The 14,151-nt window shown below is 42.2% G+C and overlaps 1 protein-coding gene across 1 annotated transcript in view; it reads left to right on the top strand.

Moving 5' to 3' along the window:
• Nucleotides 1–13,774, top strand: part of LOC149189475 (uncharacterized) — a 30,276-nt gene extending 16,502 nt beyond the window's left edge. The window contains exon 2 of the mRNA XM_089410245.1: nucleotides 12,334–13,774. Coding sequence (XP_089266371.1) covers nucleotides 12,334–13,774 — 1,441 coding nt within the window. The remainder of the gene's footprint in view (nucleotides 1–12,333) is intronic.
• The last annotated feature ends 377 nt before the right edge of the window (nucleotides 13,775–14,151 follow it).

Genomic DNA, 14,151 nt, shown 5'->3' with positions numbered 1-14,151 from the left:
GATGAGTGCAAGTGTGTGAAAAGTGAGTTCTAGATGAGTGAAAGTGTGTGATTGGTGATTTCTAATTACTTGCTGAATTTGTAAAGGAAAAGAACTTGAAAGAAATGAATAACTTGAAATGACTTGAAAGCAAATGACCACGTTCTAATGGCATTAGTCTCTACTCATATTGCTGCAAATAAAAGAAACAAGAAAATCACTTCAAGGACTGATGATAATGGTTATCTCTTCCTAACTCCCTGCTTCTACCACATAGTACTGTGTAAAACACGATTAGGAAGTAGCTGAAGACAAATCCAAGAATTGATAAAAACTCTAAATGACAAATTATAACACTACTAAGCCTTTTCCATCATACTGCTTCCTACATATGTGATTATGTGTAACAAGTGGAAAAAGTATTAGTGCCACAAGCCAAGACTACTTAAAAACAAGCTGCAATTAATTAGTGTTATGTTCTCTGAAAGATAAACCATTCATGATAAAGAGAGCATAAATTAGTTAGCATCCAACTTGTAAAACTAAGCTAAAAACTAATCTAGAAAACAGAGTAAAAAGGGCAGCATTACGAATAAGACAACTGCAACTACCATTAGATATTAAAGCAAATACAACACACTCAATCCCGGGTTAAAACCTGCAAAGAAGCAAATCTGATCAGTGAAAATAAAGGCTGCAGCAATGAAAAGAAATCAAGCTGTACATAACTCAAGAAAAGGAAATGCTGTATGTGAAATAAAGAAATTGCAGAAGTATAAACATGAAATACTTATACAAGGGCAGTCATGAACGGGGGCCCTCCATCCATACAACCCACAGAAAACTCAGATGCTTTAAAACTTCAAAACAACACTGTTTTCATTACTTCATATGCAGAAATACATAGTCAAAAGTGCTGGAACAACTCTATAAAAACAGAGTTAAGAAAGGTGCTAAAATTCTCACAAGTTCATAAACTACAACAGCTAAAAAGTTAACATAAGCGTACGCAGACGCAAGTATTTATAGGCATCTGCAAGATGGCCTAATGCGTAAAGCATAAAACAGAAAATAAACTGAATATCATGCGTATTAAAGGTGCAGTGAACACGTCATATGCTTCATGGTCGAGCTGGAGGTCCTGGTCATTATGGGCAATGAATCCAGCGTTGGATCATGTTCCCCACGGCTTACAAAACACGGACAAGTCATCTTTTCCACCGACGTGACCAAACAGCTTACGCATCAACGTTAAGCTGCCTTTATTTGACCATAACTTGACCCCCTTTGACCGGAGGTACAGATGACGTGGCTGGCTGAACTGATGGCACAGGAACCTCGAGCACATATATTCCAACATGCCCATGTGGCTCGTTCTGCAAAATAGCACGTGGAACCTTGAGATCAACAAAATGGCTGCGGAATCATCAGATGGCTGCGGAATCGCTGAATGGCTGCGGAATTGCCAGACAGCTGCGGAATCTCTGCAAATATGTCAAAAACTAAACAAAACAGTCACCCATTAGCAAAGCTCACTTGATCATGTTTAATGACAACTAATGTAATGATCTGGGTGGAAAATGAGGCAAAAGAGAGAGGAAAGTGATGAAAACAGTAGGTAATGATGGATGATAAGGTGTAAAGTAGAGGCTCTACAATGCTGATATTCAATGTAATCAAATTCACGTTCCAAGAGACGCACTCTCAAAAACAACCTTAATAACACAGGATTTCTAATGTCATAAACTCTATTAAGCTGTAATACAACAAGTTCAGAATCTAACCTCACTATCAAACGTCGAATTCCAAATGAAATAGATTTGGATAATAATTCAACCACTGCACTGTATTCTGCAATGTTGTTTGTTGTTTGACCGAGGCTTACCCCATGCATAGAAACTAACTCGTCAGAGGGTGAATAGATAACCCAAGCTGCGGAAGAGATATTCCGTGTATTACGACAAGCACCATCAGCAAATCCAATGTATGTTTGGAGAGGCGTCGACATCTGCAATATCAAGAGTAAAACCAAGATAAGCCAGAATAACGACGAAAAACACACTCGCTAAGCTAAGCACACTGACTAACTAACAAACATACTAGCTAGAAATAAAACCTAACCTAACTAAAACTTCTCCATACCCACCATTTAAGCATAATACCTCTTTAGGTAAAGTCCATTTCTGGGTTTACCCAAAGAGTCCCCATCAAAATCTACCAGCTCATAAGCCCCTTTTGCTAGCTTTCGCTTTACAATATAGGGTCCATGCCACATAGGAACGAATTTTCCAGCACCTAGCTTATCGTTAGCTTGATCATATAATAGCACTAGGTCTCCCTCCGAAAAACTTCGAGGGGTCACATTTCTATCATACTGAGCTTTCATTCGCTTCGCGCGAGTCTCGATTGCCAATGCAGCGTCACGTCGAGTCTCATCTAATTTAGCTAAGTACAATAAACGTTTCTCCTCTTCGGAAGTAGCTGGGAGTAATTCGACAGCCATTTGAAGTGATGGGATTTCGCATTCAATAGGTAACACAGCTTCCAAGCCATAAACTAGTTGGAAAGGAGTGAACCCTGTTGAAGTTTTCACTGAGGTTCGGTATGCCCATAGCGCTGAAAATAACATGTTGTGCCAATTCGACCGATGAATACCAATGGTTCGTCGGATCATGATAACCAGAACTTTGTTGATAGACTCAACCAAACCGTTGGCTTGCGGATAATAAGGAGTAGAGCTATCATGGCGCAAACCAAGCTGGCTTGTAAGCTCAGTCATCATGATGTTTCGAAAATGGCTCCCATGGTCAGTAATGATTGCTTGTGGGACACCAAACCTAGTTATAATATGATTGAATACGAAAACTGCAGCTATTTTGCCGCTTGCGTCGAATGTAGGCATCGCCTCGGCCCATTTAGTGAAATAATCAACCGCGAGGATGATATACGCATGCCCCCCGGCCGAGTGAGGGTTACAAGTAATAAAGTCGATACCCCATTTGGCGAATGGACCAACGGCAATTATAGGGTGGAGAGGAGCAGGTGGTACTTCCGGACTGCAATGATACAATCTTTAAACATAGATGGCCAGAAGTAACCAGCGCGCAACACCTTCTGAGCTGTGGCATACCCAGACATATGACCGTCACATGCTCCAGAGTGACAATCATTCAAAACCCTCTCAGCCTCTTCGTGAGTTAAACAACGTCGAAAAACTAAGTCTGCCCCCCGGCGATAAAGTGTATCTCCAATAATTTTGTATTGCTGGGATTGAAACCGAATTCTTCGACGTTCCGCCTTTGAAGCTTCAGGCCGAAAGGTTTGGGTTTGGAGATAGATGATTATATCCCCGTACCACGGATCTAAAGTACTGATAAGAAACAAAGATTCGTCCGCAATGGACTCCTCTCCCACAGTCTCTGTGTCAGCACGCGAGAAATCACACATCAGTTCCGCAAAAACTAAGGATTTCTTAGACTTGGACTTCTCGAACTCCAAGTCGAACTCTTGTAGGATAACGATCCATTTAGAGTACTTTCCCCCTAGCAGTTGTTTTGTCAAAATGTAAATCATAGGGTTGCAATCCGAAATAACGGTAGTTTTACGGAGAAGAATGTAGTGACGAAAACGCTGGACAACTTGAACGGCTGCCAGGGCCAATTTCTCCACATGTGAATATTTTAGCTCAGTGGGATTTAAGGTCCTACTAAGATAATATATCACATGTTCCGCTCTGAATTCATCTTCTTGAACTAACACCATTCCAATGGTGGAATGCGAAGCTGCGAGGTATAAGAAGTAGTCCTGGTTGTAGTTGGGAGGATGCAACAACGGTGCATGGGTCAACGCGTGTTTAAGTGCATCAAAAGATTGTTGGGCAATCTCGTCCCAAAAGAATTGAGCGTTCTGTTTCAACAACCGTGTAAAACCTTTAGTGACCTCGGCGTAGTTTGGGATGAATCGGCGTAAAAAATTCGCTTTCCCTTGCAAACTTTGGAGTTGGCGCAAACTCGAAGGAGGAGGCAATTTGATGATAGCTTCGACTTTCGAGGGATCGACGCAAATGCCGGCTTTTGAAACAACAAATCCCAGCAATCGACCTGTTTCTATACAGAAAACACATTTGTGGGGATTCAACCGAATTCGATAATGCCTACACCTCATAAAGATTGCGCGTAAGTGGACAAGGTGATCAGCTCGATGTAATGAATGAGCAGGCAAATCATCGAGATACGGTTGCAAAATGTGCTTGATATCATGAAATGCGTAAGACATCGCCCGTTGAAAAGTGGCCTCGGCATTCTTAAGCCCAAAAGGTAATTTGCAATAAGCAAATGTCCCCCATGGACAAATGAATGCCGTTTTTGGTTGGTCGGCAGGTAGAATATTGATTTGATTATAGCCCGAAAAACCATCCATGAAGGAAAACATTTCACTTCCGGCACAATCATCAATAATTTGATCGATATAAGGCGTAGGATAGTTGTCTTTTGGACAAGCTCGATTGATATCCCTATAGTCGATACAGATTCTTATTGTTCCTTGTTTCTTGTTTACCGGAACAATATTCGATACCCAATCCGTTAACGGGATCGGATAAATGAAACCTGCTTTCAACAGCTTTTCGACTTCTGCTTTAATGGCAGCCGCTTTTCGAGGGTGAATCTGACGCAACCGTTGCCGGACGGGTTTAGCATCCGGGTAGGTCTTTATTTCATGAACAACAATGGCAGGATCGATTCCCAGCATTTCCTCGTAAGACCAGGCAAACACATCGCGAAATTCTTGGAATAGGGCCTTGTAAGTGTGGATTTCATTTTCTGTACATGCGGCACCTATATGAATGTTCTCCTCAATTCCGGGCTTCACTGAAATATCAATAGGAATAGTGCGAGAAATATTCCCTAAATTCAACTCTGAATCAGAATGTTTCGTTGGATCCTGAGCGTCTTTGACATATTCAGCGGTAAAGATAGATGAAAAATCATTTTCAAATGCATCATCCTTAGGTAAAAACGAAGATCTGTGATGGAGATCCTCCCATGGTAGATCGTCTACACTTAGGATTTCGCGAAGTTGTTCGTCAGATGACACGACTTCGGGAAACGCTATCCGTTCTAAGGTTGAGGTGAAAAGTGATTCTTCACTGACCACATTCATTTGGTCGATCTCGGTTGAATGAGAGTCGGTAAAAGACATGACAGCTTCATAAGCAATTTCATATGGACTCAAAGGCATAGCATCACCGAATGAGTCTATCTCAGAGTCAGATGGGACAATCCAAGGATCATCATAAATAATGTTTTCTGATGTAATCATATGAATTGTTGCAAATGAAGGTTCTGCGCTGAGTGGAGGGAGAGGAAAAGTTCCCAGTAAACCGGAATCCTTAACTAAACCTACACCAACGTCCCTATAAGGGATTGTCGTCTTACCGACATGCTGGATACTCTCTGAAGAGGCTGGGTCGGATGAAAAGTATGTCAGCTGATCAATAGTCACGATCTTACCGTTATGTGGAAACTTAATTACTCTGAAGACCGATGAAACGACCGCCGTCATAGCATATGACCAACTTCGACCCAAAAGAAGGTTGTAGTCTAGAGGGGCATCAACCACTTCCACATCCAGACTAACGGTTTTACCTTCTACCCCTATAGGCAATTCCTGTAGAATACCAAACGGACGGAACCCACGACCATCAAAGGCCTTAAGGATGGTGGGGGATTGGTTCAACGAAGGAGAACCCAGGGATCTCCAACATTGAATCGACATAATACACGTAGAAGCTCCCTCATCAATCACAGTCCTATGAATAGGCCTGTTTTTTACTATCACTGGAATTTGGAAAGCCATTTGATGGGGGAGACGCGGTGTACTATTTTCTAGATCGAAGATTATTAGATTCGGGTCCTGAACATCAATAGCTCCTATAGCCGACAAAAGCAATTTTCGTTGTGCTGGGCATGATTGCAGCACTTCTAACGCCGACATTGCTGAGGGTGAAACAGCTAAGTCCTCAACAATGTTGTAATTCTGGGCTGCTCTCGCATGTGGATTGAAAGCAGACCTTCGAAGTACACCCTTGGCGGGTGGTTTAATTACTAAGTCCGGGTTAGGTTTCTCGATCTGTAGTGGATCGGAACCAGGAGCTGAGGTAGATGGGTTAGAGTGAGAAGATTCTGCTTCCTTACCATCAACAGGATTCTTACTACCATAATCTTGCGATCGAGTCGCAATCCGCACATGAGACATCATCAAAATGGGTTCTTCACTGGCGTTCGAGGAAGAACCTATCATCTTATTCTCCTGCTCCGGAAATGGATTTTTTAACACAGCAGGAGTGGGAGAACCCTTGACTATTTTCACAACCTCGGCCCGATGAGGGCAATCTCTCGTAAAATGATCCTCTTCACAAATAAGACAAGGATATCGAGGTTTGCGCTTTTCGTCATTGGTTTTCGACTTTTCCGTTTTCTCCTTCGGAGCCTTGTCTGCTTTAGTCTTCTTCTTTCCTTTCTTCTTTCCGCCGTTTTTTGATTTGGCCGTAGATGACTCTACAGCGTGAATATCGGCGGTAAGTTCAGGAGAAGACTCTCCTGTCGGGGAATCGGGCAAAGTGATAATAGGAGTAGTTGAAGCCTTGGAAGACTTCTTCTTGCTCTTTGTATTCACGATACCAATCATACCATCAGCGGCATGAGATCCCGAAGGAGCAGCAGCGATTTGATTCGACTTTGGAAGATCCGGAATCTTCTCGTGTAACGTACTCGACTGAGTGTAAACTAAGTCAAGGTATTGCGCCTGAGCAATGACTTGCTCCTCAGTAACTACTCCGGCCTTAGCTACATCTTCAGTAATCTTCGGTAATAATGATTTAACAAACCATTCAGCTAAGATTTGGTCCGGGATAAAAACTTTCACTAGCCTTCTTCGACGTCTCCACTCATGAATGTGATCAGAAATATACGTGGACGTTGATTGTTTCAGTGAAGTTAATAATTCCGTGCCGTTATCGTATCTGACTGGCAACTGAAAGTGAGTTAAGAACGAGGTATCTAACTGGCTAAAATTGTAAAAAGAGGCCTGTGGTAACTCAATGTACCACTTGGCCGCGAGACCAATGAGTGTACGCTGGAAAAGACGTAAGCGGATCGAATCATCTGAGATAGAATTTGAAGCACACCAGAGGTGGTAAGTCATCACGTGATTGGACGGATCCTCTCCAGACTTACCTTCGAACTTGGGTATATCGCTGGGCAACTTATTTGGCATTGGCGGCCAGAACGGAAGATATTGAATTGGATCGTTCGTTAGGCGCGTCAAGTCTGGTAAATCCAAAGTTGCGATAAACGGTAACTGCCGGTTAGGATCTCTAAAACTCTAGGTCACAATACCGGCCCCAGGAGGAGGATATCCAGGATAACTAGGAACAGGAGTCGCATTTGGGATATTGTATCCTCCTGGAAAACCAGGATTAACCGGACCGTACTGGGGTTGTTGAGGTTGTTGATAAGTATACCCAGGATACGGTTGATACTGGTAAACCGGTTGTTGGACAGCTTGCCCAGGTTGGTACTGTCCCTGGTACGGTTGGTGAACAAATTGAGGTTGAGTAGTGACAACCGTACTTATACCAGGCTGGCCTGCAGGCATCTGGACCGTGGTTTGAATCGTAGATCCAGACAACGGTAAAGATGTCTGAGGAGTGGTTACAGAGACAGTAGAAATCGGAGCTGTCAATACTCCAGAAGTAAGTATGGTAGATGTGGCGGTAGTTGCAGCAGCCGTTTGAGATGGAGTACTAGGTGCAATTGGCGGCTGAGTAACTACCGAAGTTACAAAAGTTTGAACACTTGACTGGACAGGTTGCGGTTGCTGGGGTGGACCAGAAACTACAGGTTGTCCAGCTTGAGGTACCAACTGTATACTTGGCTGCAACACCTGTTGACCCTGTGATGGATCCCACACTAACATTCCAGGGTATTGACCCGTAACAGGTTGAGGATACTGAGATCCATAGCCGGATTGAGGATAGGATTGATAATTGTAAGGTGCAGTTCCCATACCTTGACCATATGATTGACCTTGAGGTGGTTGATAACCTTGACCTGAGTATTGACCTTGAGGTTGATAACCTTGAGGTAAATACGGGTACTGGGGTTGACCTTGACCTTGAGGTTGGTACCCTTGAGGTTGATACCCTTGGGGTTGATACCCTTGGGGTTGCCATCCTTGAGGTTGTCATCCTTGAGGTTGATATTGATACTGAGGTTGACCCTGGGGTACATATTGAGGCTGGGATTGACCTTGAGGTATGTATTGCCCCATAGGCGCGTACTGACCTTGAGGTTGCCCCCCAGACACAAATGATGTACCTTGAGGTTGCCCCCCAGGCATTAACTGAGGCTGACCCCCAGGCGGTAATTGGCCACCTTGAGGTTGGGAAACGGGAACTGAACTTGACATCATGTAAATGTCTCCTACACCCAATGGTATATTACCACTGTTTCCAACTAATAACCCATGATCAACGGGTTGAGGAGATGCCCCCGCAAAGGTACCAGAAAGAGATTGATACCCAGTGGGAATAGAAGGACCGCCATGTAAAAAAGATTCAGGACTTTGAGAAAACACGGACGATGGACCAGCCATATTTACAGGAGTGTGAATACCTCCAGGTGGAAAAGGAGTATGAGGTGTAGAAAAACCTAGCCCAAAGTTGTCTAAATAATTGGTTAACGAAAGGTACCAAGTAGTACTTCTAGGAGGACTGTAAAATATAGATTCACGCTCCCTTAGATCAATAGTAAGTTGATCTTCAAGGTTAGAGACGCCTATTTCTTCCTCTGGAACAAGTTCTTCGATAGCAATCAAACCAGTAGGAAGATTTTCGGTGATAATTCTTTCTATTCTCGGTGAATCAGGAACACTAGAAGTTGGAGTAACAGGTTCAGATATTTCTGGTTCTTCGCCTGTATCACTAGCAGACGAAAAACTACCAACAAGCTCAGAAACTGTAACAGCTTCGGGATTATAACCTGTCTCTAAGCCTTGGTAATCTGAATGGACTACCAAGGAAGATTCTCCTTCAGGTGAACCTACTCTACTGCCACTAGGAGGAGTTACAAGGACCAATAAGCCTTCTAGATTACCTGGGTCGTCTCGAGGAGGTGATCCCCTAAGCCTATGGGATCTTCTCAACAATTCGGCCACAGAAACAACTTCAGGAGACTGGCCCCGAAGTCTACGGGACTGTCTCGGTAATTCCGCCACAGCTAAAAACTTTTAACTACTACACACGAAAACAAAATAAAATTTGAAATCAAACCACCTAAAGTCTCTAAAGAACCAAACAAATGTGAATCACACGCCTAAAGAATCTAGAGCGTCAAACCAAGCACAAACAGTAGCCTTCCAGACCGAAAGCGCTAGTTGGTGATGAAGCCCAACATCGCTGGATTCAGTACAGAAGTGGCGGGTGGAACAGTTACCCCGGCAACCTGCTTAATGAATAGACTGGACCAAGTTCCTCCACTTTAACCGTCTCGAGTGAAGTGAACCCCCCAGAAAATCCAAGTGAGTCTAGCCGACGTCTGCTCCAGGTACAGTGGGATCTTCCCTCCACCGTCACCTCGGTAGAATCCTAAAGATAATGGTCACTAAGGTTACCAATCGCAACAAATGCACCTGGGGGAACAGTCTAAACTCCGACAGCACGCAAGGGCAGAGTAGCAAGCTCAATCCCCTTGCCGGCTCCTTGAAAATAATCCAAGGTTTACCGACAAGTGACCCCTGGCTCCTCGACAATGGTTAATCCGAGGTTTACCGTTTGTAATACGTGCGTGTCTGGCGTCGTTCCCAACGAGGGGGGATTGATCCCCTCACTGGTTCGGACACGAGCTCGTGCTTCTCCTTTAAGAGGAGCTTTCCCAGAGTACAAGTGAGACAATTGGATTTATTCTATCACAAGATAAGCTACTTGTTTGGTTTTGTTGTCTTGGAGAGTTAATTACTCACCTACTCCAAGACACTAGCCTGATCTAAATTGGTGTTTCAGAGCCCTAGTAAATAAAAGTTACTACGTCGATTTTACTTTAAGCGTTAATTTTATGGTTTTTCTTAAAGACAAAAGGTAGCGGAAGTGAAACCAATGGTGTGTAGACTCGACTCAAACCACTACAAAAATGCACCTAAGATGATTTACGCTACTTTCCTTTTTCAATGAAATTCTTAACTAAGAGAGTTAAGAGATGCAAATTTTATAGAAAACCACTTCCTTAGAAAAGACAATCAAAGAAACAATTCTCTTTATCTTTTCAAGCATACAAACATGACCACTCCTTACGTGCACGAAAAAACTCTTTTTCTTTCAAAACTTTCCAAAGCTACTTGAAACAAAACTTTTCAAAGGAGATGTTTTTGCATTTTCTCTTTTTAATAAAGCATATAAACCTATCTTAACAAAAAACAATCCCAAAAGCTATAAAATCTATGAAAACTGGACTCACAAGCAAATCAAAAGGGAAATTACTCTAAGCAAACCTAACAAGGCAAAAGCTCACAAAGATGATTCTAGGTTGTTTTACTTGACCAAAATCAAATCAAGGACCAGCTAATGCAGAATCAAAAGACTAGTCAAAACAAAACTCAAATCTTTTTGTTCTTTTTGTAAAATGGAATTCGAGACTTAATCAACAAGTACTTCGAAATTTGCCCAAAGAGACAACTCAATGGTAAATTGCTCTCACAGGTAGACTTTATGACAGGTCTGACTTCTTAGAATGCTGACAAAACCAGAGAGATCTAAGGCTTGACAACTTCTACCGCCAAAGTCACTACAAGACCTACTCAAAATCAAACCCTAGGGCTTACACTTCGATGAAATCCACTAAAACACTCAATGCTATCGAAACAAGTTCAGGTGAAGATCTTTGACAAGGGACTAATGAATCTGGGCAGTAAAAACTAAGAAAAAACAAAATCTAAGAGTAAAAATGCAAAAAATGGAATTTTCTCAATTTTTAGCAGGGGACGCAGGTGACCCGTTAGCACAGGTGCGGGCCCGCTCTGTGCACACAGCGACAGTGCATCCAGGGACGCACTGTGCAACACTCAGAGGGTGCGTCTTACTGAAAAACTCAAGAAAAACCAAAATGAATCTAATCCTAAGCTAACCCACCCAAAGACAAAGTCACAGAGCCAAAACCAGAAAAATAAACCAATTTTCTCAGAGCAAAGTTCACACAAAGGAAAAGACTTTTCACATCAATGGAATCCCCAGCGGAGTCGCCAATTTGTCAGGCGGAAAGAGTCGATTGTGCGGACACAACTAACCTCCCTAGGAGCCTAAGACTCTCTAGTGACAAACAAGACAAACAAGAGCAATCCTTCTCTAAACATGTATTTACTATATGGGAAATCAAGTGTTTAGATCCTACCTGTAATCCAACGCTGTTGTAGCAGTCCAGCTCCGCTGATCCGGATGAGCTCCTCCTTCACTTTGAAACCTGCATACACTAACAATCAAACGATTAAATAGCACTTGATAATCTCATAGAATAAAACATATTCAACACGTAGACCAAGGAGTACATGAAATAACTCATAAATAACAAGTTATTGAGAAGAATGGACTCATTTGCATTAATAGGTAACAAAAGGAACAAATACAACCTGAGCCTTGGTGTTGTGCAAGTCCCTCCCAGGGTCCATCAAGAGTTCTCCTTTACTTTGACAAAGCTCACCCACTTCCAAATAGAACAAGCAAAGATGGCAATCTCTCCTCACAAGCTTCTAAATGGGAGTCCTAATTCCTGCAGCATTTACCCTTAGAAATGTATAGCTTTCAACCTCCCCTCCTTCTGGCCCAATGCCTGTATTTATAGTGCTCAAGAGGAACTTAATCAGGTCCACCATCAATGGGATAATCCCGTCTTTGGATGGGATAGCTCCCCTATTGATGGGATAAGTTCCTCTTTGGTAGGAGTGCATGAACCATCTGGAGGCGCTCAATACACGTCGAACAACCTTCTAGAATGCTCTAGAAATGACCACAAGTGACTTTTTAAAGATGAAACTTGCGCATTTTAACCTTTTCAGGGGGACGCACCTGCACCTTTACATACAGAGCGTCCAAAGACGCAGCTTTTGTGAACATTGGGTGCGTCCCCACAGGTAAGGTTGAGAGAACCTGCGTCCCCAGAGATAAATACATTTAGAAAGACTTTCTCTCTTTTTGGAGTTTGACATGGAGAGCAGAGGGATAAGACTTGCCTAAGAGGGAAGCATGACTGTTGATAGAGTCATCCTAACTGTAAATAGTCATGGTGACATTTTTTAGTGTAACAGCAGGGCAGGAAAAACTTCAAGTGCTATAAAGATTTTTTGCTCTATGAAGGGAAATGGTTGTTCTCCAAATGTGTACACTTACACTGCTCTGGTCTATGGTTTTAGTGAAGAAGGTAGGTGGGAGGAAGCTTACAGTGTTTTGGATGAGATGGCATCTGAGGGCTGTAATCCTAATGTTGTAACATTTACTACATTAATTAATGGTCTCTACAAGAAAGGAAACATTAAGGAGGCCAGTAGGGTTCTTGATATGATGGTTAAGCATGATTGTTCTCCGGACATGGTCACTTACAACATTATTCTTCATGCTCTTTGTAATGCTATGAAGTTTTTAGAAGCCTTCCAATTAATGGATGTTATTTCCAACAAGGGCTTTTATCCTGATATATATACTTACACTACACTAATAGGAGGACTCTGTAAGGTAGGCCAAGTTACAGAGGCCCATAAGTTGCTGCAAGATTTGCTGCGCAAGGGTTATGTTCTTGATATTGTTACCTGTAATATTTTTTTCAATGGCTTATGTCAAAAATACAAGTCAGAAGAGGCTTGTGCACTTCTGACAAATATGGAGTGCAAGGGTTACCGACCTAATTTGGTTACATACAATACATTGCTAAATGGTTTGTGCAAGGAGGGGAAGTTGCAGCAGGCATTTCAACTTTTTAATGAGCTGTCATATAGAGGATGTTCTCCTGATACAGTTTCTTATAACATAATGATCTCTGCACTATGCAAGGACGGTAATAATTTTAGAACGATAAGAGAACTTCTAGGTAAAATGCATGTTGAAGGTTGTACTCCCAATGTAGTGACTTATACTTCTTTGATATATTATCATTGTAGGGTTGGAACGCTCTGCGAAGCCTTTCAATTGCTGAATTGTATGCCAAAACAAGGGTGCCTTCCTAGTGTTGTTACCTACAATATATTGTTGGATAGCCTGTGCAAGAAAGGAAACTTGCAGGAAGCATACAGGCTTTTCAGTGTGATGTCCAACAAAGGATGTACCCCTGATCAAATTTCTTACAATATATTAATCCATGCTTTTTGTAGGGCAAGGCAAATGTCAACATCAGAAATGATGGTTCGTGATATGCATACCAAGGGTTGGACTCCTGATGTTTTTACTTATGGTTCCATAATGTACGGGCATTGTAAGGTAGGTAGCGTAAACAAAGCCCTTGAACTATATGATGAAATGTTAGAGAATGGATATCGAACAAGTATTATTTTGTACAATATATTGTTATATGGTCTATGCAAGGAAGGTAAAGAACAACAAGTGTCCAAGCTTTTACTTAACATGGCAATTGATGGTTGTGGTCCTGACACGGTCTCTTACAGTATATTGAAACACAGCATAGCCAGGGGAGATGGACTTTTGGAATCTCTTAAGCTACTGAATTACTTGATAATGTGTGGTCGCCTTTTACCAGAGTAACAGAGCAACACAGCCAAGCATCTGAGTTTAAACAAGTAGTTGCAAATTGCAATGCTAAATAAGTTGCACTGCTGGAAGTTGGAAACCTGGGACAGCTGGTTTGTATGTGTGAAATAAGTAATATATTGTCTCCAGGGAAGTTCAGAAAAAACAACTAGGTATGCCAGAGGGGAGTGCTCGTTGAAGTGTGAATGATGTAACAAAGCAGCTTTCGAGTTGTTTGATGCAGAAGCAGTATTGTTGTATTCCGAATTTCCGATTAATATCATGGAACCTCCACTTGGAGTGACCTTCTATGGGTGCTTGCCTTGCCAGTTCACAATTGTATCAACTTTGTCAAAAACAGGTTAGTTTTTCTCCTCCTGTCATATGATGTC

The sequence above is a fragment of the Pinus tabuliformis genome, chromosome 3_1, assembly GCF_031772625.1.
Source record: "Pinus tabuliformis cultivar Carrire ecotype Pingquan chromosome 3_1, CPIR1, whole genome shotgun sequence".
NCBI classification, from domain to species: domain Eukaryota; kingdom Viridiplantae; phylum Streptophyta; class Pinopsida; order Pinales; family Pinaceae; genus Pinus; species Pinus tabuliformis.
Note: the sequence above shows the minus strand (reverse complement) of the source record. Positions and strands in the feature narration are given on the sequence as shown.